Source organism: Aquarana catesbeiana, linkage group LG07, assembly GCF_042186555.1.
Source record: "Aquarana catesbeiana isolate 2022-GZ linkage group LG07, ASM4218655v1, whole genome shotgun sequence".
NCBI lineage: Eukaryota > Metazoa > Chordata > Amphibia > Anura > Ranidae > Aquarana > Aquarana catesbeiana.
In genome coordinates this window covers 131,509,708-131,537,335 of record NC_133330.1, presented here as the reverse complement: position 1 = coordinate 131,537,335, position 27,628 = coordinate 131,509,708, and the positions used below count along the sequence as shown (strand labels likewise).

Here is a 27,628-nt window from a genome sequence, read left to right as displayed (position 1 = left end):
GCATTCCTGGTCAGCCCACTTGGTGCTGCGATGCTTGCAAATAAACATCTTTCTATATGCTGTTCAGCTGCCAGGTGTTGAGAACACTCTGGCTGATGCTTTATCTCGGTTTCAGTGGGAAAGGTTTAGAGAGTTGGCTCCTTTGGCAGAGAAGGTAGGGATTCCTTGCCCGGGTTGGCTATGGGAGATTGCCTTGGAGTCACCGTGGGATGGATCAGAAGGTCGGTGAGTGAGTCTACATGGGCGGCATATGCCAAGGTATGGCAGGAATGATTTGGTTCAGTTCAACAGGCAGGGGTGGAACAAGGGGGTGTTGAGGTGAAGCTGCTGGTTCTGTATTTCGTGTCGCGAAACATGGAACGGGGTCGGTGTCTACCATTGAACGGAAGTTGGCTGGTCTAGCCTTTTTCTCCAAGTTACAAGGCATGGCGGATTTCACAAAGGATTTTTGGGGACGACAGACAGTTAAGGGTTATAGGAAGGTACATAGGCACAAGGACACTAGGTGTCCAGTTTCGGTTTAGAATCTTCAGGCCATTTGCGGGCATTTAGGATCCTTGTGTACATTGGACTACGAGCTCTCTTTATTTAGGGTGGCGTTTTCTTTAGCGTTCTTTGGGGCATTTCATATTGGGGAGTTAATAAGCCCGTCTAAGTAGCAGGTGGATTTATGGCCCGGGACGTGAATTGTGTGGATGACAGGGTCTTGTTACGGCTGCGGAGATCGAAAACGGACCAAAAGGGAAAAGGAGTGAGCGTGCAGCTGTTTCCATTACTGGGTTCCCCGGATTGCCTGGTGGGGGCGGTGAGGGAGTTCTTGGTGGTTCGCCCAGGCACAGAAGGGCCATTCTTCATACACGGGGATGGGTCATATTTATTAATATTTATTAATTAATTTATTTATCATATTTATTAATTTTTCAGTTTGTTGCAGTTTTTCGGAAAAGCCTTTGGGCAGCGGGTTTGGATTACACACAATACGCCTCGCACTCCTTCCGCATCAGGGCGGCCACAGAGGCTGCCCGGTGTGGGTTGGATGAGGTGGCAGAAAAGAGAATTGGAAGATGGGAATCAAAGAGATTTCGGACGTACATTCGGCCGCATCTTTTGGCTGAGTAGGGGGAATGCACAGGGGGAGGAAAGGGGTACTTTCAGTTTGTTCTGTGTTCATCATCTGTGGTGCGGATAAAATGTTATAGTGTTGGTGCTATGTAGTGTTCTGTCATTTGTATTTCAGATGGAGTGTACATAGACCTCTTCTGGATTATGGGGCATTCATATGTCTTTTGGGGGGCCAGGAGAGCTGATGTTAGACCAGATGGCAGACAGGTATCTCTAAGAGGGTGGCTTGTATTCGCTGGCTGGGGATACCGGGGATGATGTGGGGTAGGATTGTGCCAGAAGTGCACCGTTATGCCAGGCTGGACCGGCTGCCAGACATTTTGGTGCTGCATGTTGGGGGAAACGATTTGGGGGTCAGGTCCATCAGAGAACTGATTTTGGATGTGAAATCATACTTCCTGAAACTCTGCATGGCTTTTCCTGACATGCTGCTGTTGTGGTCCCACATCGTTGCTCCGAAAACTTGGCGCATTACACGATCGGTAGCGGGGCTCAACAAGGCTCGCATAAAAGTGAACAAAGTTGTGGGGAGATTTGTTTCTAGGAATGGGGGCATGGTCACCCGACACATAGAGTTGGAATCCAATGTTGGCCTGTATTTAAGAGGAGATGGGGTTCACCTCTCAGCAGTGGGGATTGACCTGTGGGCACTGGTTCTGCAAGATGGGATTCAGCGGGCCCTGCAGGTGTGGAGGGGCCCTTAAGGTTAAGGTGTTATCCTTGCGGGCTGTGGTGGTGTTTTTGGTCTTTGATGGTGTCAGAAAACATACAAGTGGAAGTGTTCGGGGGCTCATTGGTAGTATGTGCCCCTCTGGTGTATTCCGGTAGAACAGTTAGCTGGAATACGGTAATGGTTGCACTGCAGGAAGGGGGTTGTCTCCGAGCTGGTGGTACGGCTGGATGCCTATCATGGAGAAAAGGTCCCGCAGTGTAGAGGTGGAAGAAGTGTGAAGTTTGGGGTGCCGTCAAAGACCAGCAGACAGAGGATGAAAAGTTGACGTTACAGATGTTAAAATTTTGAGTTATTAATATTTTGTTAATAAAAGGCTGCTATTGCCAGTTATACTCCAAATTCAGGTTAATTTGGAATGGTAAGAGGGGGTTGGTGAAGTATGAGTGGTTGGGCAGTTTAAGAAGGTTGGGGACATCTGGGCTACACTGGTCATGCTCTCCTTAAACTCTCAAATGGCCTACTAACGGCTAAAACCAATGGACACTATTCTGTACTGCTTCTCCTGGACCTCTCTGCTGCCTCTGACACAGTGGACCACCCCCTCCTCCTCAAACTCCACTCCTTTGGTCTCTGTGGCTGTACTCTTCGCTGGTTCTCATCCTACCTATCCCGCCGCTCCTTCAGTGTCACTTACAATTCTTCCTCCTCTCCTCTTCCTTTTTAAGTTGGGGTCCTCCAAGGTTCTGTTCTTGGACCTCTCCTTTTCTCAATCTACACCACCTCCCTGGGTCAGTTGATTGCCTCCCATGGCTTTCAATATCAGCTCTATGCTGATGACACCCAAATCTATCTCTCCACCCCCAAGCTCTCTCCATCTGTCTCCTCATACATCACCAACTTACTAGCAGACATATCAGCCTGGATGTCACATCACTTCCTCAAACTCAACCTATCCAAAACCAAGCTCATGATATTTCCTCCCCCAGGTGCCACTTCCCCTGATTTCCCTGTCAATTTCAACAGCTCAACTATCAATTTGTCCACCCACGCCAAGGTCCTAGGTGTAATCCTGGACTCAAACTAACCTTTCGGCCTCACATCCTATCGTTATCAAAAATTTGCCACCTCAACCTCCGCAACATCTCCAAGATACGCCCCTTCCTAACCAATGTCACCACAAAGCTTCTAATCCAATCCCTGGTCATCTCTCGCCTTGACTACTGCCTCCTCATTGGCTTACCTCTAAATAGGCTATCCCCACTTCAGTCCATCATGAACTCTGCTGCCAGGCTCATCCACCTCACAAACCACTCAGCGTCTGCTATAACCCTCTGCCAATCCCTCCATTGGCTGCCACTGAGCCACCAAATGAAATTCAAGATACTAACTGTAACTTACAAAGCCATCCACAACCTGGCCCCCAGCTAAATCACTAACCTAGTCTCAAAATACCAACCTAATCATTCTCTTCGCTCCTCCCAAGACCTCCTGCTCTCAAACTCCCTTGCCCATGCTCACCTTCAGGACTTCTCCAGAGCCTCTCCCAACCTCTGGAATGCTCTACCCCAATCTGTCCAACTTTCTCCTACTTTGTCCACTTTCAGACAATCCCTGAAAACTCATCTCTTCAGAGAAGGCTATCTGGCCCCCACCTAACAACTGTACATTTATTTTCTCCATCAGCACAACCAGCACAGTTATTACCTCTTGTACCTCTTGACCTTCCCTTTTAGATTGTAAGCTCTAAGGAGCAGGGCCCTCTGATTCCTCCTGTATTAAAGTGTATTGTATTTGTACTGTCTACCCGCAAGTTGTAAAGCGCTTATAAATCCTCAATAATAATAATAATAATAACGTTTAATGGTTAAACGAATTGCTCATTCATAAAAAAGTATTGCACTTTGGCGCAGCAATTGATCCAATTGCCAGCATTTATTTTTTACTTTCAGCTGATGACTCATCGGTTGTTAAGTATGTGGCGAATGCCCGCTCCTTAACAACCAGCTAGTGACAGCTACCAACGGGGGAAATTATCACATGCTTCCACTACTAAAATACCGCATGACTTCATAAAATAACTCATGCGGTATTTTAGTAGCATTTTTTAGTGAATACTAAAAAACTTATTGAAAAACACTATGCATACTCGGATGCGGTAAGATACCGCTTTGTGAATGGAGCCCAACCCTTAACCCTGTTGTGAAAAATGCTCATAATGTTGTTCTAGAGACATACAACAATCTGCGCCCATGTGACATTATCCACATTGTGCAGTTCTAGATGTGTAAATAAAATATTTATCTAGAAGAGTTTTGTAATCTTAAGGATTTATAAACTTACAGATATAATCATAAGGGTATACAAACCTGTAGATGAATGACCCGAAGGCTTTCAGGCAGATTTGGTGGCACACTGTCCAGCTGATTGTTAGCCAAATAGAGATAAGCTAAGTTTGTCAGCTTCTGTGGGAACAAAACAAAATAAAACTATAGTTTATTTCTTTGCATTGAAAAGTTATTATTAGCATGTGAAACATGCCCATAGAAGAGATGGGCCGAACACCTCCCCGGTTCGGTTCGCGCCAGAACTTTTGAACATTTGAAATTTTGAGCAAAAGTTCGTAGCCAAACAACGAACCCTATTGAAGTCTATGGGCCCCAAACTTGAAAAATCAAAAGTGCCCACAAAGTGTATGGGGGTCCGGGTACGACCCCGGGGGACATGTATCAATAAAAAAAATGTTTGTAAAAAAACGGAAAATTGTATACTCACCTTTCCGTAATTTTCCTTTCCGGTCGCATCTTCATGGCAGCATATACACTTTGGGTTGTGACTCCGCCCTCACAACCTGAAAGGACAACATAACTATAAGTTGCTGAGAGGGCCCCCGCCCCAGTATTCTCTGTATATATACATCACCTCAGAAGGGTGAGTGATTGTATGCTGCCATGAAGATGTGACAGGAAAGGAAAATTTACGGAAAGGTGAGTATACAATTTTCCGTTTTCCTGTCGCATCATGGCAGCATACACTTTGGGGAATAACTCGCAAAACTGGGTGGGAATGCAAATTACGTTTATTAACAAAGAATAGAAGAGTTGGCCTGGATAACGGTTCTTCCGAAATCTGCTGTGGATAAGCGAGTGGAATCCACCTTATAATGAGACATGAAGGTGTTCCTGGAAGACCAGGTGGCCGCTCTGCAAATGGTTTTCGCCGAGACTCTACAGTAGGCCCCCCAGGAAGTTGCCACTGCCCTGGTGGAATGTGCCTTTAAGCCCTTAGGTATCTGATGATTACTTAACGAATAAGCCTTCTTGATGGCCTTTACTAGCCATGACGCAATGGTGCGTGAGGATGCTGCCTGACCAATCTTGAAGCCACGCGGGATGATTAGAAGGCTCTCCTTTCTCCTGATGGATTTGGTTGCCGAGAGGTACTCCAAGATGTTGCCCCTGACGTCTAATGGATGAGGGTCACCCTGATCCGTGACAATCGCTGGGAGATTAATCTCCTGGTTGAAATAAAAGGGTGAGGATACCTTGGGGATGAAGCGATCTGAAGGCCTCAGGACTAATCTGTCTGGGTAAACGATCAGGTACAGTTCACTAGCCAGTAAAGCTTGCATCTCTGACACCCTTTTAGCTGATGTTATGGCTATTAAGAACTAAACCTTTAGTGTTAGGTCCCAGAGGGAGATGTTTTCGAGCGGAAGAAAGGTTCTTTAGACAGGGATTCCAGAACGACTGAGAGGTCCCAGACTGGGAAGGAGGAAGGTTTTCTGGGGGGCCTTAGTTTTAGGCAGGCCCTCTGAAACTGGATAACAAGGGGATCTTGTGCCCACTCCTGTCAAGGTGGATAGGGCCGACACTTGGACCTTCAGGGTGCTTGACCTAAGGCCTTTTTCCAGGCCTGACTGTAGAAACTCCAGAATCTGTGATACCGAAGGAAAGGATGATTCCCAGCCTTGCTGCTGAGTGAAGGCGACAAGTTTTTCCCAGACCCTTCTGTAGGTGTTGGTGGTAGATCTTCTGGCCTGGAGTAAGGTATCAACCACCTTTTGGGAACTGCCTTGATCTAAATACTTAGCCCTTTCAGCCTCCAAGCCATCAAATGTAGCTTCTCTGGGTTCGGCTGAAGTAGAAGGTCCTGGGAGAGCAGGTCCGCCGATAACGGGAGAAGGAGCGGGTCTGCCATGTTCAGTTGCAGGAGGGTAGTGAACCATGGCCTCCTCGGCCAAAAAGGGATCACTGCTATTACTAATGCCGTTGATCTCTTAAGCCTTAGAAGGAACCAAGCTATGAGGGGAGTCAGTGGAAAGATGTAGCCCAGGCGGAAACCCCAGGGGTGTTGGAGGCAATCTGTTCCCTCTGCTGAAGGAAAGGGAATTCTTGACAAGAATCTCTGGCATTTTGTGTTTGCTGGTGTTGCTGCAAGATCTATATCTGGAGATCCCCAGGTCCGAGATATGAGAGCGAATGTCTGGGGACTCAGAGGCCACTCTTTGTTGGAGGTGAAGCTCCTGCTTAGTGAGTCGGCCAAGAGGTTCTGAGCTCCCGGGACGTAAACCGCCCTCAAGTCTGACAGGTTCAGCTGTGCCCATTCTAAAACAGGACGGACCTCCTGCATCATGGAGCTGCTTCTGGTGCCCCCCTGCCTGTTGATGTAGGCGACAGCCACTCTGTTGGCCATTCTGAGAAGGACCTGCTTCCCCCTCAAGTGAGGGCTGAAGGCCAGGAGAGCTTGAAATGCTGCCTTAATTTCCAGAATATTTGAAACTGAGTCCTGTGTCCTGAATGGCCAGTGGCCCTGAGCCGCGTAGTTCTGATAGTGTGCCCCCCACTCCTCCAGGCTGGCATCTGAGGTTACTATCTCCTGAAGAGGTGTGACTATGTGCTTGCATCTCTTGAAGTTGTGAGGCCGTGTCCACCATCGTAGCGATTGCTTGACCTCCTCTGAGATGGAGATTGGCTGGGACATTGACATGTCATCCCACTGGCACAGAAAGGAGATTTGGAGGGGTCTTGAGTTCCATTGTGCCCATTGGAATGGTCGCTGACAATGAGCCTAAGATACTGGGCCAGCTCTGGCTGGTAATGTTGTGGCTGAGATTGACTTTCTCATTATCTGGATTAGGGGAGGGATTTTTTCCGGTGGGAGCTCCACTGTGTTCGCCCTGGTGTCCAGTTCAGCTCCCAGGAAGACCATTCTCTGGGTGGGCTGGATATTGCTTTTCTTCCAATTTATCAGCCACCCTAGACTCTGCAGCGTGGAGACCAGCATTTCCCGATGTTGGATGAGAGACTCTTGGCCATCTGAGAGAAGCAGGATATCGTCCAGGTAATGGTGGACCCTTAGTCCTCTTTCTCTCAAGTAGGCTATTACGGGAAATAGGACCTTCATAAATGTCCTGGGTGCAGTAGAAATCCCGAACGGGAGGCTTTGGAATTGGAAGTGCCGATGGTTTAAGGTAAAACAAAGGAATTTCTGGAATGCGCCGTGGATGGGGATATGCAGATATGCATCCTGGAGGTCGATTGAAAGCATCCAATCTCCAAGGTTTATTGCTTGGAGGATCAACTGTAGGCTTTCCATTTTGAACGACTCTATCCGGATTGATCGGTTGAGGTTTTGCAGGTCCAAGCCTGGACGCAGATCCCCTGACTTCTTTTTGACTAAGAAAAGCGGGGAGTAAAAGCCTTTGCCTCTTTGTGTTAGCGGAACCTCCACTATCGCCTGTTTTTGGAGAAGATCCTGGATGTACTGGATTAATGACAGCTTTTTTTCCCGGGATGGTGGTAGTTTGAGTAGAACTGATCCCTTGGGGGGTGCACTTTGAATGACCATCTGTGCCCGAATCGAATGGTGGCCACTGTCCATGGGTCTTTTATTGTTTCCGCCCAAACCAGCCTGAACTTTGTGAGTCTGGCACCCACTACCGCTGGCTGGGCGGGCTTACCTTCAAAAGGACTTCTGGTCACCAGAAGCAGGGGTTTTGGGTTTCTGGAATTTGAGGAAGGACGTCTGAGGGTTCTTCCAACTCCTTCTATATTCCTTCCCGGGCCTATAGGTTTTTGCATCCCTGTATCTCTCTGGGAGATTGCGTCTGAAGGGAGGCGGTCTCTGCTGTTTCGGCCTTTTGTCCGATGGGATTAGGCTTGACTTTCCGTCACTTTTGAAATTGCTGTATCTAACTTCGTCCCGAAGAGGTTTTCCCCATCAAACGGGATTCGGCACCAGTTGGATTTAGAGGTGGGGTCTGCTGACCAGGGCTTTAGCCATAGTGCCCTTCTGGCCATTACGGAGGCCAGCATGGACCTTGATGCGGATCTAATAGTGTCAACCGAAGCCTCCACTACAAAATCCCCTGCAAGGCTAAGTTCTTAAAAGCGCCTTGACTATCTGTTCTTGGTCTGCGCCCTCAGCAACGAGTTTTGCGGTGCCTGAGGACCAACTGGAGATAGCTCTTCCCACCGCAGCCAATGCCACGGCTGGTCTGCAAGCGCCTCCTGCAAATAGGTAAGCTCTTTTAAGGTCAGTGTCAACCTTTCTATCGAGCACGTCTCTGAACGTCACTGTGTCCCCGATAGGGAGCGTCACATGTCTGGCTAGACGCATCAAGGATGCGTCTACTACTGGGGGGGAAACCAAAGGGGACACATTGGGCTCCTTGAGCGGGTACAATTTGGTAAGTTTGTTGGTTAGACTAGTCTTCTTTTCAGGGTTCTGCCATTCCTCCTTAATCAGCTCATCTAACTCGTCGATGAACGGAAAAGTCTCTGGAACTCTTTTAAGATTTGGGAAATATTTCCTCTGTTTCTGCTGGGTCTCTTTGGGTTCCTCCCAGTTTATCTCTTCCTTGACCGATTTAACAAAAGCCTCTATTAGCGAAAAATCGAATCCGGCTGATATTTCCAGCTCTTCATTGTCAAGAGTTCCCTTGATGTACTGGGATGAGTGGATGAGGCACTTTGGACTGTAAACTCTGCATCGCGAGTTGAGACTTGCGGAGTTGAGACTCCAGTAGGTTTTATGGTGTCTGGCTCCTTCCCCTTGGTGGCTTTGTCAATGCATCTGCGACAAGCCAGTTTATCTGGGAGAGCTGTGGCCCCACATACCCAGCAAGCGTTCCCTACAGGACGGGAGGGGTGCACAAGTGACTGGCGTCTGCGTGCCGAGTGTCTTCTGCGATAGGAGTGGCTATGCCTTGAGTAGGATTGACTCCTTCTGAGACTTCCCCTGTGGCCTGAGCGACTTCTTCCACGTGAGCGGCTTCGCCTGTGGCTGGAGCGGCTTCTCCTGTGCAAAGTCTCTCTTCGTCTTGATTTGGATGATCTTGAGGACCTGATAGGGCTGACCAATTTAGGCAGCATTAGTGGAATCCTGCTCTCTTTTTTTAATCTTCACTACTTACCAAAAGGATTCCTCCCCCCTTACCTATTAGGCTGATGGTGATCTGCTGGGGCAGCGGCCTCCATAGGGAGAAAGAGTGATTCACCTAAGAGAGACAGGAAGGTAAGAACATGCAGAGTAAGGCAGAGAAATGGGCATGCAATAGGACAGCTACTCACCCAGAAGGGGAATATACCAGGATTGCGGTCGGAGCACAAAAGTAGCCAAAACTTACAGGGAACAGGCAGGAGCAGAGAAAACAGCATCAGAGGCTTTTTAAAACTACCGCCCTGGCCGCTGAGGTCGCGTCCCGCTCGCGCATGCACAGTAGTGCCGCGCAACTCTCGGCGCCATCTTGGAGCCTGGTAGAACGAGAAGGATGCCCTGAGGCCGTGTACTGCGCTTGCACGGAAGCACTGAGACGCTCGGTGCACTGCAGGGAGCCATTGAAGTACTACAAGGCACAGAAACCTTAGTGAGAGTGATTAAAATATTCGAAGGCCGCTGCAAAACTACTAAGCCTATTTAAGGTTCATACTGGAGCCGCAGATATACCCCTGAGATCACCAGAGCGGGGTTCCTTCCAACTAGCTCATTTAGAGGCTGTACAGGTAAGGACTTCCACCCAGGAGAGGCTAGAACCTGGCTGGGGCGAGGCGGTAAGGGGGTGCTTCTTAATCCATTCGGTCCTGACAGGTGAGGAAAAATAAGAGAATACTGGGGCGGGGGCCCTCTCTGCAACTTATAGTTATGTGGTCCTATCAGGTTGCGAGGGCGGAGTCACAACCCAAAGTGTATGCTGCCATGATGCGACAGGAAAGTTAATTTTTATATGAGCAGTGATTTACTGATGCTTAAAGTGAAATTAAAAAAATGAAAAATTCCTTTAAAATATAGTGCCTGGGGGGTCCCCTTAGTCTGCCTGTAAAGTGGCACATGCTGCAGCAAAAATGACATTTATAAAGCCAAACAGGTGCAGAAAAATTTGGTCCTTGGGTGTTAATTGTGCCCATAAAACCTATAACAAAAAAATTCTTCCAGATAAAATTAACACCCACAAAGCTAGGTAGCATAGATGGTCTTGCAGAGATTCCAGATCCAAAAAACACTTAAATAGGTGAGAACAGCATCAGGGGCTTGATAGCTGCTGCTAATCCAGGACTGATTCATTTTGATAAAATTTCAGCTGTCTGTGGACAAACACGCTCTTTTATCTGTCACAAAACCTCCAGCAGCACTGAATGCCCGTTTGGAAAGCGCGCTGTATGCAGGGCAACCCAGAAGCTCAATTGCATTCTGGGCAAGTTCTGGCCAGTGGTCTATTCTCAGGACCCAGTAACCCAGAGGATCGTCAACTGGAAAGCTCTCCATGTCTGTATTCACCCCTAGATAATCTCCCACCATACGGCCATGGGCACCAAGGACTAAAAACATTTTTGAAATGCATCACTGAGGTGGCCCCCTTCTCCACTGCTCCTGTCTTGACCAACAGAAGCCTCAAAACTAGCTTTTCCATGGGACTGTAACCTACAGGAGTCTAGAAAGGCATTACATAAACTCCTCTTTAAGGTATCCTCAAGATATTTCATCCTCTGCTTCCTCCGTGGGGACAGGGTGAGTTCCCAGACTTTCCCCTTGTAACAACGGTCAAGCAGGGTTGCCAACCAATAGTGATCCTTCGCCTTGATGCCACAAATTCTTGGTCCTTTTGCAGGCATTGAAGAATGAGGGAACAAGTTTGCAGAGGCATGAGAAGCAGAGTCCCTGGGGTCACTAAGGATTACAGTATCTGGAACTACAGAAAACAAAACTAGTGCGCAAAACCACACTAACTAATAAGCTAAACGAGGAGCCGCCAGCATAAAACAGTGTACTCACATAACTCGGATAGATAAAATATTATAAAATATGTGGCGCTACCTCAGCCTAAGTGCAACAACTGATCAAAGAGCAATACGCAAAAAATAATATAAATATTGCAATGATATAATATGATGCAATAATAAATGGTCAATAAATGACATAAGCAATGATCAATAAAATAAAAATAAGTATGAAACCACTGATAGTGATACAGTGAAATAAGCAACAAAATAAGCCCATTCACGAAAGTGCAATGTGCATAAAAGTGAAAAAACAATGTGCCAAAAAAAGGGAACTAGTGACACATGATAAGAAGTAATAAATGTCCAAACAGGATAATGATAAGTAAAAAGTAAAAAGTGCAGTCCAAAGAAGCATGCAATGCGACTCCCAATACCAGCACGATTCAATCTTCTAAGGGTAATAAAAAAGTGCAAGTGCAGTGAACAAACACTGTGGCAACAAGTGTCTGCTGCTAAATGTGTTCATCCAATCATGTTCCGGAGTGCGGCAACTGTTTCCCCCAGCCTCTCACCTGTAGTAGCGGCCCCCAATGGGCCGAATCGAGCGTGAACCAACAAGTGGTAAAACTGTATGCAAGGGATCAGCTTCCGGTAGTGGTATCAGCTCCCGGGGGACACACGTAATCGAGCCAAAGATGGCACTCTCCCATACTCAACAGATGTCCTGATGAAAAGAGAAGAAGTAGCTCCATAGTGCAGTATTTAAAATATTTATTCCAAAAAAAGTAGCAACTTACATAAAAGATCAATACAATCAGCAGTAAAAGCAGAAGCTTCCGGGTTCGGCCGTACCTGGAAGCAGCGGCACCTGGCTCCTCCCTGGCGCGTTGCGTCACAACACACATGACTTTTTTCAAGGGGTCAAGGAGTCAGGTGTCGAACGGCCAGTATAAATAGTAGCAGCCGCTGTCATGGCTACAGCGGATAATCAAACCAACTCGAATCTATGTAAATACTAAACAGTGGAAGACCTCTTCAAAAGGCATAATAGATATGAGTAGCATAAAAAATAATAATTTTTTTTACTGCTGATCGTATTGATCTTTTATGTAAGTTGCTACATTTTTTTTGGAATAAATATTTTAAATACTGCACTATGGAGCTACTTCTTCTCTTTTCATCATCCATCTGAGGACATCTGTTGAGTGTGAGAGAGTGCCATCTTTGGCTCGATTACGTGTGCCCTCCGGGAGCTGATACCACTACCAGAAGCTGATCCCTTGCATACAGTTTTACTACTTGTTGGTTCACGCTCGATTCGGCCCATTGGGGGCCGCTACTACAGGTGAGAGGCTGGGGGAAACAGTTGCCGCACTCTGGAACATGATTGGATGAACACATTTAGCAGCAGACACTTGTTGCCACAGTGATTGTTCACTGCACTTGCACTTTTTTATTACCCTCAGAAGATTGAATCATGCTGGTATTGGGAGTCGCATTGCATGCTTCTTTGGACTGCACTTTTTACTTTTTACTTATTATCATTATCCTGTTTGGACATTTATTACTTGCTATCATGTGTCACTAGTTCCCTTTTTTTTGCACATTGTTTTTTCACTTTTATGTACATTGCACTTTCGTGAATGGGCTTATTTTATTGCTTATTGCACTGTATCACTATCAGTGGTTTCATACTTATTTTTATTTTATTGATCATTGGTTATGTCATTTATTGACCATTTATTATTGCATCATAGTATATCATTGCACTATTTATATTATTTTTTGCGTATTGCTCTTTGATCAGTTGTTGCACTTAGGCTGAGGTAGCGCCACATATTTTATAATATTTTATCTATCCCAAGTATCTGGAACTGCCTCCTCACAGCCACGTACTACTCCCAAGGGTTCTGGGGATGGAAAAACATCTCTTAAAGTGCTTCTAAAGGCAGAAAGTTTTTATCTAATGCATTAAGATAAAAAACCTTCTGTGTGTAGCAGCCCCTCTCAGCCCCCCTAATACTTACCTGAGCCCCATTGCGATCCAGTGATGTTGCATGAGAGACTTGGCTGTCTGGGACTCTCCCTCCTCATTGGCTGAGACACACAGTGGGTGCCATTGGCTCCGGCTGCTGTCAATCAAAGTGAGCCAAAGAAGAGAGAGAGGGTACGGGGCTGAGCCTTGGCTCCATGTCTGAATGGACACACAGAAGGAAATATATACAAAACAATTCTGCGCTGCCCTAAAAAGAAAAGGAACAAGCAGCTAACACAACCAACAAGGTATTACAAGAAAGAAAAACACAATAAATGTAGCGCTAATGAAATAAATGACCAATGTGGAAAAAAACCTATTAATTTAATACTTCGAATGTAAACCATAAAAAAAGTCATCCGTATATATATAAATATGGAGTCTTCAAAGAACTGAACACTTCAAGGAGATATGTACGGCATCTGAGATGAAAATAAACACACCACCACCTAGAGATGAAGAGGCTTACCGGATGGGATGGACCCAAAGGGCATACGCCGAGTTGGGTCAGATAAGGCTTAGGTGGTGAGTGACTTGGGACGACCGGGAGACGATGCTTGTGGATTGACCCGCTTGATGATGTATCCCTCTGAACGGTGGGTGCCGGAACCAGGGGGGGTGATATAGATGAAACAAGCCAGGCGTTATCGTATCCCTCGGAATGAAGTTAAAAAGCCAAACGATGGTGTGGACAAATGGGAAAAGGAAGGAATGGCCACATAGTGTGAATCCGTAAAAAAAATTAATTGATTAAAATAAAGAGATATACACTCACATGTAAATCCAAATAAAACAGCGCTGAGAGAAAAAGTGGCGACAGTGGGGTCCTACCCGATGCGTTTCGTCTTCATAGACGTCGTCTGGGAAGATGAAACGCGTCGGGTAGGGATACATCATCAAGCGGGTCAATCCACAAGCATCGTCTCCCGGTCATCCCAAGTCACTCACCACCTAAGCCTTATCTGACCCAACTCGGCGTATGCCCTTTGGGTCCATCCCATCTGGTAAGCCTCTTCATCTCTAGGTGGTGGTGTGTTTATTTTCATCTCAGATGCCGTACATATCTCCTTGAAGTGTTCAGTTCTTTGAAGACTCCATATTTATATATATACGGATGACTTTTTTATGGTTTACATTCAAAGTATTAATTTAATACGTTTTTTCCACATTGGACATTTATTTCATTAGCGCTACACTTATTGTGTTTTTCTTGAATGGACACACAGAACAGTGACTCGGCTCTGGTGCCCTATAGCAAGCTGCTTGCTGTGGGGGGCACTCTGCAGGAGGGAGGGGGGAGGGTGAGCCTGCAAGGGACCTGAGAAGAGGAGGATCTGGGATGCTCTGTGCAAAACCACTTCACAGAGCAGGTAAGTATAACATGTTTGTTATTTTTAAACAAAAAAACCCCCAGGACTTTAGTATCCCTTAAAGATTTGATTTGACGTATGTCTTTCCTCTGCTTTAATGCCTCCACAGCCGCCAGAATCCTCCTCCTTCCCCCCTCCTCTTGTGTGTACTGTGACCTCGCAAGAATCGTGTCTGCATAAAGCAGGTCTTGAGAGAAAAGGAAGTCCTCTTCCTCCCGCTGCTCTGCCTCGAGTGCCCTGTCCATAATGTCCTGGTCCCTGTCCACGCAGACTCTGCTCCAGCAAGAAGATAAGAGGGATTGTGTCACTGATGCAAGCATTGTCACAGCTCACCATCCCTGTTGCCACCTCAAATGGTGACAGTACAGTGCATGCATCCTTTATCAGCAGCCATTGGCATGGGGACAAAAAGATGAGCTGCCCTTTCATTGTATCATACTTACACAGGTACTCGATGACGGCCCTCTGCTGCTTGTGCAGCCGATGCAGCATTACCACGTTGAGCACCTGGTAGGCATGTCACAAATCAGGTGGTTTACGTGCAGGTGGAATTCCTGTTGAATTTCAGCAAACCGAGCACTGGCTGTGTATGCTTTAGCACAGTGGTCATCAACCCTGTCCTCAGGGCCCACTAACAGGCCAGGTTTTATGTATTACCTTAGGGAGATGCAGACTAGAATACTGCAATCACTGATATCACCTGTGATGTATTTCAGTTATCTTGCAAACCTGGCCTGTTAGTGGGCCCTGAGGACAGGGTTGATGACCACTGCTTTAGCAGATCTTCCAACCCTAGGTACCTGTTTAACGCTGCACCACCAAATTGAGGACATTTGCTAGGCATGGTACATGTGTCAACTTTCACTGTCGAAGGGCGGATGGGAGGTTAGTGCCATAATCGCACACCACCATTCCTGGCTCCAGCTGGGGTGGCGTGAACCACCTGTGGGCTTGCCCCTGCGGAGCTGAAAAGAATCTCTGCTTGGGTGTGGCTCCTGTCTCCTAGACAGCTCAACTGAAACACTGCATGGCATCTTTTAGCCTGACTCATTGAATTGCCCCTTGAATGCTTAGGGGGTACTGGTGGTTTATAGGACAATTCAACAGAGGAGGGCATGGAGGAGGAGTGGGGGGGGTGGAGATGACAAATCTTGCATCAACACCAGGTGTATGGCGACTTGGCGACAAAACAAGCTGCAGCACTAAGCCCTGTCCTGCATCCTTCCAAGCTGCAAGTAGAGTTACCCAGTGTGCTGTGAATGAAATATATCGTCCCCGATAATGGTTGCTGGACCTCGTGTCAGCAGTAACGTGGACCTTGTGGCTGACTGCCTTGCCAAACAATGCCACATTGTTGCCTTCCATGTGATGGTGCAGAGCTGGGATGGCCTTACATGAAAAGAAACAGCAACTAGGAACTTGCTGTTGTACAGCACATAATGAAAATTCACAGAAGGGGGCAGAATCCACCAGATGGAAGGTTAGGAGTTGTAAAGCCTGCTGTAGCAGCTGGGGCAGAGAAATGTTCCTGCTATACTTTACAGCTGGTGGTGTGCTGCTGGAGGATGTGCTGCAAGGACCTGTGACACCCTTCGCTATACCATCATCCCTCTCAGTGGAGGCTGCTGAGAGGTCATGAGATATAGCGGGGACAGACCTGAATGGTGAGGATTGAGGAGAAGCGGAATTGCATCCCTTTTGTATGGCTTTTAGGTGCTCTTGCCAACGGACTGAGTGGTGGGAGATTGTCAAGCAATTGGTACCCAATGGCTGGTGTTTTTGCCACGTTTGATCTGCTTGAGGCAAAGTTTACAAATTTCAACAATGCGATCAACTGCACATGTGCTTAAAAAGGCCCAGACAGCTGAGCTGTGGGAAGTGGGCCAGGAGATAACGGCTTCACAATGTGATGCAATAGGGGGGCTGCTCTCTACTCTTCCATGAGGGCTGCCTCGTTGGGGTTGTGCCTCACCCTCACTTTCCTCCTCTGCTCTATATGGCACACAAGTCGCGTCAGTGACCTCATCATCATCCCTTCCATCCTCATCTTCACTGGAGCCAACATGGCAATATGCTGCGGCTGGGAGAACATGACTGCCAATTTGTTGTTTACCAGTGTTCTCTCCTCTCTGTAGGTTCATGTTCCTACCTTCCTCAACCTCAGAACCAACATCAGAATCAAGTAATTCCTGTGCATAATCAAGGTTCAAGTAGCTGACGCTGTGTTAAATTAACTCAGCTGATTCCTCCATGCATGATGCTGGGGCTATGGCAGGAGTAGCTGTGGACAAGTTGACAGAATAAGCTGCTCTGGCAGCTTCGGTTGACTGTCCACTAGTCTCTGCTTGGGTGATTGTCATGAGAGGGTTTACCCGTTGGTGGCGCTATCGGTCTCTTGGATCGCAGTACCAGTGTCCACCAGCGGGTGTCTTCCAACACCTGGGACCTGTAGTAAGAGGTCTCTCCTGCTGGTGGCACTGTTGCATCCTTGGGCCGTAGTACCGGTCTCCACCAGCGGGTGCACTCCGGCAGTGTGGAGCAAACAGCACACTCTGCGCTCAGCTGTAACATGAGGTCAATTACCACAGCCTTATAAATACCCGGCAAGCCCTCATAGGCTTGCCTTGGTATCTTTCTTCCTTGCGCCCTGACCTGTTATCCTGTTATCCTGTTATCCTGTTATCCTGTTATCCTGTTATCCTGTTATCCTGTTATCCTGTTATCCTGTTATCCTGTTATCCTGTTATCCTGTTATCCTGTTATCCTGTTATCCTGTTATCCTGTTATCCTGAACCTGCTCCTGAGCTTGTATCCTATCCCTTCCATTATCTCCCTCTCCTAACCTGCCCTTGTTCAGTTGCTTATCTCCTGTGTATGACCTTGGCTTGGCTAAATGTTTATGTTTATGGTATATCCCTTGTTCCTGCTGACCTGCTGTGTATGACCCTGGCCTGGCTGACATCTGTGATTCCGGTATTGCCCCTTGCTGTATATATTGTTGTTTGTAGTGGGTTTGTTGTGTTGATTTTGCACTGTTTGTATTTTCTGAATTATCACCTATTTTAATAAATATTATTTATTCACTTACATGCGTTTTGGGTTATCTCTGTGCAGTCCACACAGTCTGGTCTACTAGTCTCCTGACAGTATACCAAGGCCATCCCTGACCAGACGTGACTGCATTGAGGAAACCATCCTGGTTTGTCGGGTCTGCTAATATGGATTTCAATGAAATAATTTATTATTCTCTGCTAGCAGAAGAGGATGGTGAATATTGTCGCCAGATTTTAAAAGGGTGGACTAGTGACCAGCTGATGGAAACTATCCGATCAGCTCATTCCCTAGTGGATCAAGGGTATATGTCATTTGAAGATGTTCAGCCCCTGATCCAGTTATGTGCAAAACCAGCCCTGTCATGCATTCCCAAAGGAAGCGATGATTTTTCTCCCCCCTTCAATTATGGCCAAGTTGAATCACTGGTTTGGTTGTTAGAGGATGATCCAGCCTATTTCATGGAACATTATTCCTCCTGTTCACAGCAGGTGTTGTCTAATTGCATCCAGTCGGTGCAATCCTTGGTTAGTCAGGCTGTGTTTGAATCAGCGTTTGTTCAACCTGTGCTGCAGGCATGGTCAGATCTCCTGTCTTTAGCTAAGCCACAATATTCCAGCCCTGCCATTAATCATCTGCCTTCCCAAAAATCTATCTCCCCATCTCCTATGACAACCTCAGCTACAGCCCAGTTTAATCAGCCCCCTACCAAATACTACTACCCAGTCTCCAAGCGTAGCACCTATCCTGCCTTCAATCCACCTGTCTCTTCTCCTCCACCTGTAACAGTCCCACAAAACCCTCCTCCAGCTACAGTTCCTTGGTCTTCCTTCTGCCCAGTTACTTTCTTTTCTTACAGCCCTGCACCTACATACAAACTGCACGGATGTCTCGATGCCTGCCTTCCAGCCGGATGTCTCGGTGCCTGCCTTCCAGCCGGATGTCTCGGTGCCTGCCTTCCAGCCGGATGTCTCGGTGCCTGCCTTCCAGCCGGATGTCTCGGTGCCTGCCTTCCAGCCGGATGTCTCGGTGCCTGCCATCCAGCCGGATGTCTCGGCGCCTGCTTCCCAGTCTGATGTGCCTGCTATCCAGTCTGATATGCCTGCCTCCCCATCTGATGTCCTGATGCCTGCCTTCCAGCCTGATGTCTCTGCCTTCCAGCCTGATGTCTCTGCCTTCCAGCCTGATGTCTCTGCCTTCCAGCTTGATGTGCCCACCTTCCAGTCTAATGTGCCTGCTTTCCAGTCTGATGTCCTGATGCCTGCCTTCCAGCCTGATGTCTCGGCGCCTGCCTCCCAGCTTGATGTCTTTGCCTCACAGTCTGATGTGCCCACTGTCCAGTCTGTCCTGATGTCTGCCTTCCAGCCCGAAGTCTCGGTGCCTGCTATCCAGTCTGATGTGCCTGCCTTCCAGCCGGATGTCTCGATGCCTGCCTTCCAGCCAGATGTCTCGATGCCTGCCTTCCAGCCGGATGTCTCGATGCCTGCCTTCCAGCCGGATGTCTCAGCCTTCCAGTCTGATGTACCCGCTCTCCAGTCTAATGTGCCTGCTTTCCAGTCTGATGCCTTGATGCCTGCCTTCCAGCCTGAAGTCTCGGTGCCCGCTTTTCAGTCTGATGTGCCCGCTTCCCAGTCTGATGTCTTCATGCCTGCCTTCCAGCCTGATGTCTCGAAGCTTGCCTTTCAGCCTGATGTCTCGGTGTCTGCATTTCCATCTGATGTCTCGATGCCTGCCTTCCAGTCTGATGTGCCAGCTTCCCAGTCTGATGTGCCAGCTTCCCAGTTTGATGTGCCAGCTTCCCAGTCTGATGTCTTGAAGCTTGCCTTCCAGCCTGATGTCTCGATGCCTGCCTACCAGCCTGATGTGCCAGCTTCCCAGTTTGATGTGGCAGCTTCCCAGTTTGATGTGCCAGCTTCCCAGTCTGTTGTCTCAGTGCCTGCCCTCCAGCCTGATGTCTCGAAGATTGCCTTCCAGTCTGATGTGCCAGCTTTCCAGTCTGATGTGCCAGCTTCCCAGTCTGATGTGCCAGCTTCCCAGCCTGATGTCTCAATGCCTGCCTACCAGCCTGATGTGCCAGCTTCCCAGTTTGATGTGCCAGCTTCCCAGCCTGATGTCTTGAAGCTTGCCTTCCAGCCTGATGTGCCAGCTTCCCAGCCTGATGTGCCAGCTTCCCAGTTTGATGTGCCAGCTTCCCGGTTTGATGTGCCAGCTTCCCAGTCTGTTGTCTCAGTGCCTGCCCTCCAGCCTGATGTCTCGAAGATTGCCTCCCAGTCTGATGTGCCAGCTTCCCAGTCTGATGTGCCTGCTTTCCAGCCTATTGTCCCAGTGCCTGCCTTCCAGCCTGATGTGCCAGCTTCCCAGCCTGATGTGCCAGCTTCCCAGACTGACATGCCGCTGCCCAGCTCAAAGTGCCCGCTGCCCAGCTCGAAGTGCCCATGCCTGCTGACCAGCTTGAAGTGCCCGCTGCCCAGCTTGGTGTATTCCTGCCCGCTGTCTGCCCGGATGTGCCCGCTGTCTGCCCGGATGTGCCTGCTGTCTGCCCGGATGTGCCCGGATGTGCCCGCTGTCTTCTCAGATGTACCCACTGTCCAGTTTGATGTACCCGATGCCCAGCCTGATGTGCCCTCATCTGTTGTTCGGTTTGAGGCCTTGAACTTTGGACAATTTCACCTTGTTGGAGCGTCCAGAGGCCGCTCCTTTGGGGGGGTACTGTCATGAGAGGGTTTATCCGTTGGTGGCGCTATCGGTCTCTTGGATCGCAGTACCAGTGTCCACCAGCGGGTGTCTTCCAACACCTGGGACCTGTAGTAAGAGGTCTCTCCTGCTGGTGGCACTGTTGCATCCTTGGGCCGTAGTACCGGTGTCCACCAGCGGGTGCACTCCGGCAGTGTGGAGCAAACAGCACACTCTGCGCTCAGCTGTAACATGAGGTCAATTACCACAGCCTTATAAATACCCGGCAAGCCCTCATAGGCTTGCCTTGGTATCTTTTTTCCTTGCGCCCTGACCTGTTATCCTGTTATCCTGTAAACCTGAACCTGAACCTGCTCCTGAGCCTGTATCCTATCCCTTCCATTATCTCCCTCTCCTAACCTGCCCTTGTTCAGTTGCTTATCTCCTGTGTATGACCTTGGCTTGGCTAAACGTTTATGTTTCTGGTATATCCCTTGTTCCTGCTGACCTGCTCTGTATGACCCTGGCCTGGCTGACATCTGTGATTCCGGTATTGCCCCTTGCTGTATATATTGTTGTGTTGATTTTGCACTGTTTGTATTTTCTGAATTATCACCTATTTTAATAAATATTATTTATTCACTTACATGCGTTTTGGGTTATCTCTGTGCACAGTCTGGTCTACTAGTCTCCTGACAGTGATAGAGAATATGGAGGGTGAGGCTGGTTTAGTAAGCCAGTTCACCACCCCCTCTGCATGCTGTGGCTGGATAGCACTGGCAACATCACTACAACAGACAAAATGGTGCCCTGTCTGAGGACAGGCCACTTCCACCTTTGCCTGTGGACACAAATGCATCTGGCACCCTCACAGTGCCAAGGGAACATCTGCCTCTCCTTGATGGTCTCCCAAACATTATGGGGGGGGGCTTATTAGCGAAATGTAATAGAGATAGGGAAATGTGTACTTGGATGCACTTTAATCAATGGAAAGTAGTGTTTGGTGCACTTTTACTTGTGTACTCACTACACAGACACACTTCAATATACTGCAGTAAAATTGCACTAACGCACTTCAATATTTTGCAGTAAAAATGCACTAACAAACTTCAATATATTGCAGTAAAGGTGCACTAACACACTTCAATATACTGCAGTAAAAGTTCCCTGACACAGTTCAATATACTGCAGATACAAGGAATTATGGGCTATATTGGTACCTCATCCCTATTTTATACTAGAAATTTTGTAGAGAACAGCTGAACGGACTATAATGGTACTAGAGAGGATGATAACCAACAATTTCTATAATATTGTTTTTATTACAAAAGTTAAAATCAATACATAACATATTATTCATAAAACCACAAAAACATTGGTTCAGTACAGATATTATAGGCCAATTGGTTACTGTAATATTGACTCTATTGTAAGTGTGTCAAGAGGTCAACGCGTTTCGCAAAATTTGCTGCTTCAAGATCTCAATGTCTTGACCACAATTAGAGGTGGCCTATCCAAAAGAAAATATAGCTATTAATTATACTTCATTAGACATGAACATAACATGTATATCAGTCTCCATTGCCATGCCCCCCCCCCATATACATATACAGTGGATATAAAAAGTCTACACACCCCTGTTAAAATGAAAACAAAATTAAAAACAAACTGAAATCTTTTAGGTGGAGGAAAGTAAAAATAAAATAATATGGTTGCATAAGTGTGCACTTATGCACACTTCAATACAGGGCACTTATACTTCCTGCCCAGACCAATTTTCAGCTTTCAGTGCTGTCGCAGTGTGAATGACAATTGCGCGGTCATCCATCACTGTACCCAAACTACATTTTTATCATTTTGTTCCCACAAATAGAACTTTCTTTTGGTGGTATTTGATCACCTCTGCGGTTTTTATTTTTTGCTAAACAAATAAAAAAAGACCGAAAATTTTGAAAAAAATAAAAGTTTTGCTTTTGTTTCTGTTAAAAAAAATTTGAAAATAAGTAAGTTTTCTCTTTCACTGATGGGCACTGATACGGCGGCACCGATGAGGTGGCACCAATGAGTGGGCACTGATGGGCACTGACGATGGGCACTGATAGGCGGCACTGATGGGCACTGGTAGGCGGCACTGATGGGTGGCACTGATATGCAGCACTGATGGGCATTGATAGGCGGCACTGATGGGCACTCATGGGTGGCACTGGTTGGCACTCATGGGCACTGATAGGCAACACTGATGGGCACTGAAAGGCGGCACTGCTGGGCACTGATAGGGTGGCACTGATAGGCGGCACTGATGGGTACTGATAGGCAGCACTGCTGGGCACTGATAGGCGGCACTGCTGGGCACTGATACGTGGTACTGGTGGGCACTGATACACGGCACTGATATGAGGCACTGACAGGCATCCCTGGTGGCACTGGCAGTGGTAGGCATTGGAGTGGGCAGCTGCCTGGGCACAGATTGGCAGCTGCCTGGGCACAGATTGGTATTTCCCTGGGGGTCAAGGGGGCATACTTGGGGGTCCAGTGTGGTGGCCATCCTGGTGGTCCTGGGCGGCTTCCCTGGTGGTCCTGGATCCGAGGGGGGCTGTGCTGATAAACAATCAGCACAGACCCCCCTCTGTCAGGAGAGCAGCCGATCTGCTCTCCTCTACTTGCGTCTGTCAGACGCGAGTGAGGAAAAGCCGTTCACCGCCTCTTCCTATTTACATCGTGATCAGCCGTTATTGGACACGGCTGATCACGTGGTAAAGAGTCTCCGTCAGAGCCTCAGATTGACACACCGCAAGAACGGTCGCCGCGATGCGCGCCCCCGGGGGCGCGCAGAGGCTTAATTACCTGGTCACGTCATATGATGTCCGGTCAGGATATTGAAACCACTTTGCTGCCGTCATTTTGCTATATGGCGGGCGGCAAGTGGTTAAACTAATACTTTGTTGAAGCCCCTTTTGATTTTATTACAGCACTCTTTTTGGGTATGACTCTATCAGGATGGCAAATTTTGATTTGGCAATTTTTGCAAACTCTTCTTTGCATAAAAACACCAAATCTGTCAGATTGTGAGGGCATGTGTAAGAGAACAGTTGTGGCGCGCATGCGCGCATATGGAACCTGGCTGGTGCATCAATTCCCTTTGGCGCCAGATGGCCAATTTAAAGGGCTCTCTGACCCTTGCTCAACGCTGACTGGTCTTCAGCTGTTTCGCTGTGACCTGCCTGTATCCTGTTAGGTTATCTGTTGCTGACCTGGCTTACCACTGACCTGTCCTTTGGATTCCGATTATGCTGCTGACTACTGGTTCCTGATTCTGGCCTATCCCTGCCGTTGCTTCTATCTGATGCCCTGGTACTTCGCTGCCCATTCGCTGCTGACTCTGGCTGATCCTCTGACTTCGCTCCTGTTTCTTGTCTGGCTCCACGCCACCTCCGAGTACCTGAACTGGCTTCCTCTCATCCAAGTTCCATTGGACACAGTGCACTCCTGTCTCCTGTCTGCTGGAAGTCTCGGCAAGCCACATATTCTGAACCTGCAAGCCTGGTGGAGTTCTCCTTTAATCTCGGTTGATCTACCCAGCATCATCACAGTTCCTGACCTGATGTTCTGCCTGAATCTCCGAGCCCAAAACTTCTGCCACAAGCTCTGCAACCAACATCTACAGGCACTCGTGTTCCTCCTGTCCCTTGGCACCCTCTGTCTCACCCTCGGTGGGGCCTGGGCTGGAGATACAAGGGAGGCCGACCTCGTAACTTCAGACTCCTACCAGGTACGTGACAGCATCCCCTGTCCACAGCCCTCTTCAGATCACCCCACAGATTTTCAATGGGATTCAGGTCTGGGCTCTGGCTGGGTCATTCCAAAATTTTAATCTTCTTCTGGTGAAGCCATTCCTTAGTTGATTTGGATGTATGCTTTGGGTCGTTGTCATGCTGAAAGACAAAGTTCCTCTTTATGTTCAGCTTTCTAGCAGAAGCCTGAAGGTTTTGTGCCAATATTGACTAGTATTTGGAACTGTTTATAATTCCCTCTACCTTGACTAAGGCCCCTTTTCCAGCTGAAGAAAAACAGCCCCAAAGAATGATGCTGTCACCACCATGCTTCACAGTGGGTATGGTGTTCTTTTGGTGATGTGCAGTGTTGTATCTTTTGGAATTATGGCCAAAAAGTTCAACCTTGGTTTCATCAGACTATAACACATTTTCTCACATGCTTTTGGGAGACTTTTTAGCAAGGCTTGGATGCTTTTCTTTGTGAGAAAAGGCTTCCATCTTGCCACTCTACCCCATAGCCCCCGTATGAAGGATACGGGAGATTGTTGTCACATGTACCACACAGCTAGTACTTGCCAGATATTCCTGCAGCTCCTTTAATGTTGCTGTAGGCCTCTTGGCAGTCTCCCTGACCAGTTTTCTTCTCATCAATTTTGGAGGGACGTCCATTTCTTATTGCCTTGGAAATTCTTTTGTACCCTTCTCCTGACTCATATATTTTAACAGGGAGATCCCTTTGATGCTTTGGAAGCTCTCTGCGGACCATGGATTTTGCTGAAGGATGCGACTAAGAAAATGTCAGGAAATACCTACTAGAACAGCTGAACTTTATTTGGGGTTAATCAGAGGCATGTTAAATGATGGCAGTGTGTACTGACTCCTATTTAACATGAGTTTGAATGTGATTGCTTAATTCTGAACACAGCTACATCCCCAGTTATAAGAGGGTGTGCACACTTCTGCAACCACATTATTTTAGTTTTTTATTTTTGCTTCTGAACCCTAAAAGATTTAATTTTATTTTTTAATTGAGTTGTACAGTTTATAGGTCACATTAAAGGTGGGAAACGTTCTGAAATGAATTATCTGTCTCATTTTTTTACATCACAAAAACCTAACATTTTAACAGGGGTGTGTAGACTTTTTATATCCACTGTATATATACAAAGAAGGACCACTTACACACGTCTAAGGTGAACCAGTAGAAAAATAAGAAGGAAAGAAGGAATGGTGTGCCATACTGTATGTCATCTGGAAGTGGTTTAGTATGTGATGCCTTTAAGTCATACAGGAAGATTTAACTAGGTAGTCCTATTATAAAGGAAAATGAGCAGAACACTGGTTGGCTAGATTTAAACAACACAAATCAGCCAAAGAAACACTAGATATTTAATCACAAGAGCATGAGGCCCAAGGCCCAGACTAAGCTATAGCTGTGAGTATCATGGTATTCAGTTTCATACAGGACACCATGACCTATAATATCCAATGAATAGGCATTACCTTTTTTTATGGTATTCCTTTGCTCATAAGAAAAAATAATAATAAAATCCACAGACATTAGTCTATACCTAAATGATGTTCAGCATAATAACCAAAGGCTGTACTCATATCTCAGGAATTTGAATCTCCCATATGTGTATATTCATACAGGACAGTGCCTAAAAATGGTAAAAAAATATATATAATAATACACATACATATATATATATATATATATATATATATATATATATATATATATATATATATATATATATATATAGATACAGTCCAGGGGATAAGGTGCACATCAGTCACAGCTAGTTGTACTTTAGCAATCAAGCCTTCCCACAAGCTTCGATATAGAAAAAATTCAAATGGGATTGCTGCACAAACTCTATTTATTTGAAAAAATTCATCAGAAAGACATCAATAAGACATCATAAAATCAGGCATACATGATATTAAACGTTTTCGGGCTATTGTAGATCGCGCCCTTCCTCAGAACATCATGCCTATCAAATGGTCATACATATAGTAATATATATAGTCCACTAATAATCAATTAATCAATTAAAGTGAACAAACAGTTTATCTGGAATCAATTAAACCATCATTGAAATCATCTGAAAATATCATTAAGTACAAATTTTCTGTGGTCTTGGAATCAAAAAGTCACAAATGAGATCGAAAGAGAAGAACCCACACCTTTGTAGAATACATTAATCAGGAACCCTAATAACATTGTAACAATATAACCATAATAGTATCATTTAACCACCATAAAACCGAGAATATAAAATCCTCAGCGTGTGTCGGCATGCCTATGTAACCCCACACACACAATCTGTATAGGATTATAGACATGACGAACAATATACCAACAATTAAAGATAAATAAATAACTAAATTATCCAGGAATGATTCATCAGCTAACGCAACAAAGTTCACAGGAACAAATATAGATCAAAATCGGAGTTTAACCCCTTCAGCTGGAGTGTATCCAATCGATGGATCCAGCTAACTTCTCTTTTTCTTAGAGCCATTTCTCTATCATCTCCATGTCTATTAATAGTGATGCCATCTATCACCATAAATCTCAGTTGTGACACAGTGTGTCCCTGCTCTACAAAATGTCTAGCTGAAGGTAGCTTGACAAGTTTGTCTCGAATAGAATATTTATGGCGGGCTATGCAATCTTTAACCTTTTGTGTTGTCTCCCCCACATAAAGGACACCACAGGGAAGATGAAAGCTTGCTCAATCATGTCCATGAATGCGTTAGCATAGGGAGGTGCTATATTACTGCCCATCGCTGCTCCGTCTAGTTGTAGATAGCAAATATCTTTAATAAGAAAAAATTTTCTTCATATTATTATATTATTTATATTTTGTTAATTTTATTGAATTTGTTTTTAGGATTCCTGATTAATGTATTCTACAAGGTGTGGGTTCTTCTCTTTCGATCTCATTTGTGACTTTGATTCCAAGACCACAGAAAATTTGTACTTAATGATATTTTCAGATGATTTCAATGATGGTTTAATTGATTCCAGATAAACTGTTTGTTCACTTTAACTGATTAATTGATTATTAGTGGACTATATATATATTACTATATGTATGACCATTCGATAGGCATGATGCTCTGAGGAAGGGCGCGATCTACAATAGCCCAAAAACGTTTAATATCATGTATGCCTGATTTTATGATGCCTTATTGCTGTCTTTCTGATGATTTTTTTCAAATAAATACAGTTTGTGCAGCAATCCCATTTGAATCTTATATATACATATATATACACATATTTTTTATATATATATATATATATATATATATATATATATATATATATATATATATATATATATATATATATATATATATACCTATCTCAATCCATACCAAACACTACATTAACAAACCCATTGACAAAAAAAAATCATGATATAGCATTTACCAGCAGCCTTGTATCAAATGCTATATAGTAACAATCTCAATATCAGAAATATGTCTCCTCCTTTAGTAAGCTTTCCTTTAAACAGCCAGACAACTGAAAACAATATACTATGCCTTGAAAAAGGTATTCATACCCCTTGAATTTTCCCACATTTTGTCGTCTTACAACCAAAAATTTAAATGTATTTTATTTGGATTTTATGTGATAGACCAACACAAAGTGGCACATAATTGTGAAGTGGAAGGAAAAAGATAAATGGTTTTTCAAATTT

At 46.1% G+C, this 27,628-nt stretch overlaps 1 protein-coding gene across 2 annotated transcripts in view; it reads right to left on the bottom strand.

Moving 5' to 3' along the window:
• OGN (osteoglycin) overlaps positions 1-27,628 on the bottom strand; it is a 569,783-nt gene that overhangs the window by 35,594 nt on the left and 506,561 nt on the right. The window contains exon 5 of one of the 2 annotated variants that reach the window (XM_073592674.1): positions 4,162-4,257. The exons of the other annotated variant lie outside the window; for it this stretch is intronic. Coding sequence (XP_073448775.1) covers positions 4,162-4,257 — 96 coding nt within the window. The remainder of the gene's footprint in view (positions 1-4,161; positions 4,258-27,628) is intronic. 2 annotated transcript variants of the gene reach the window in all.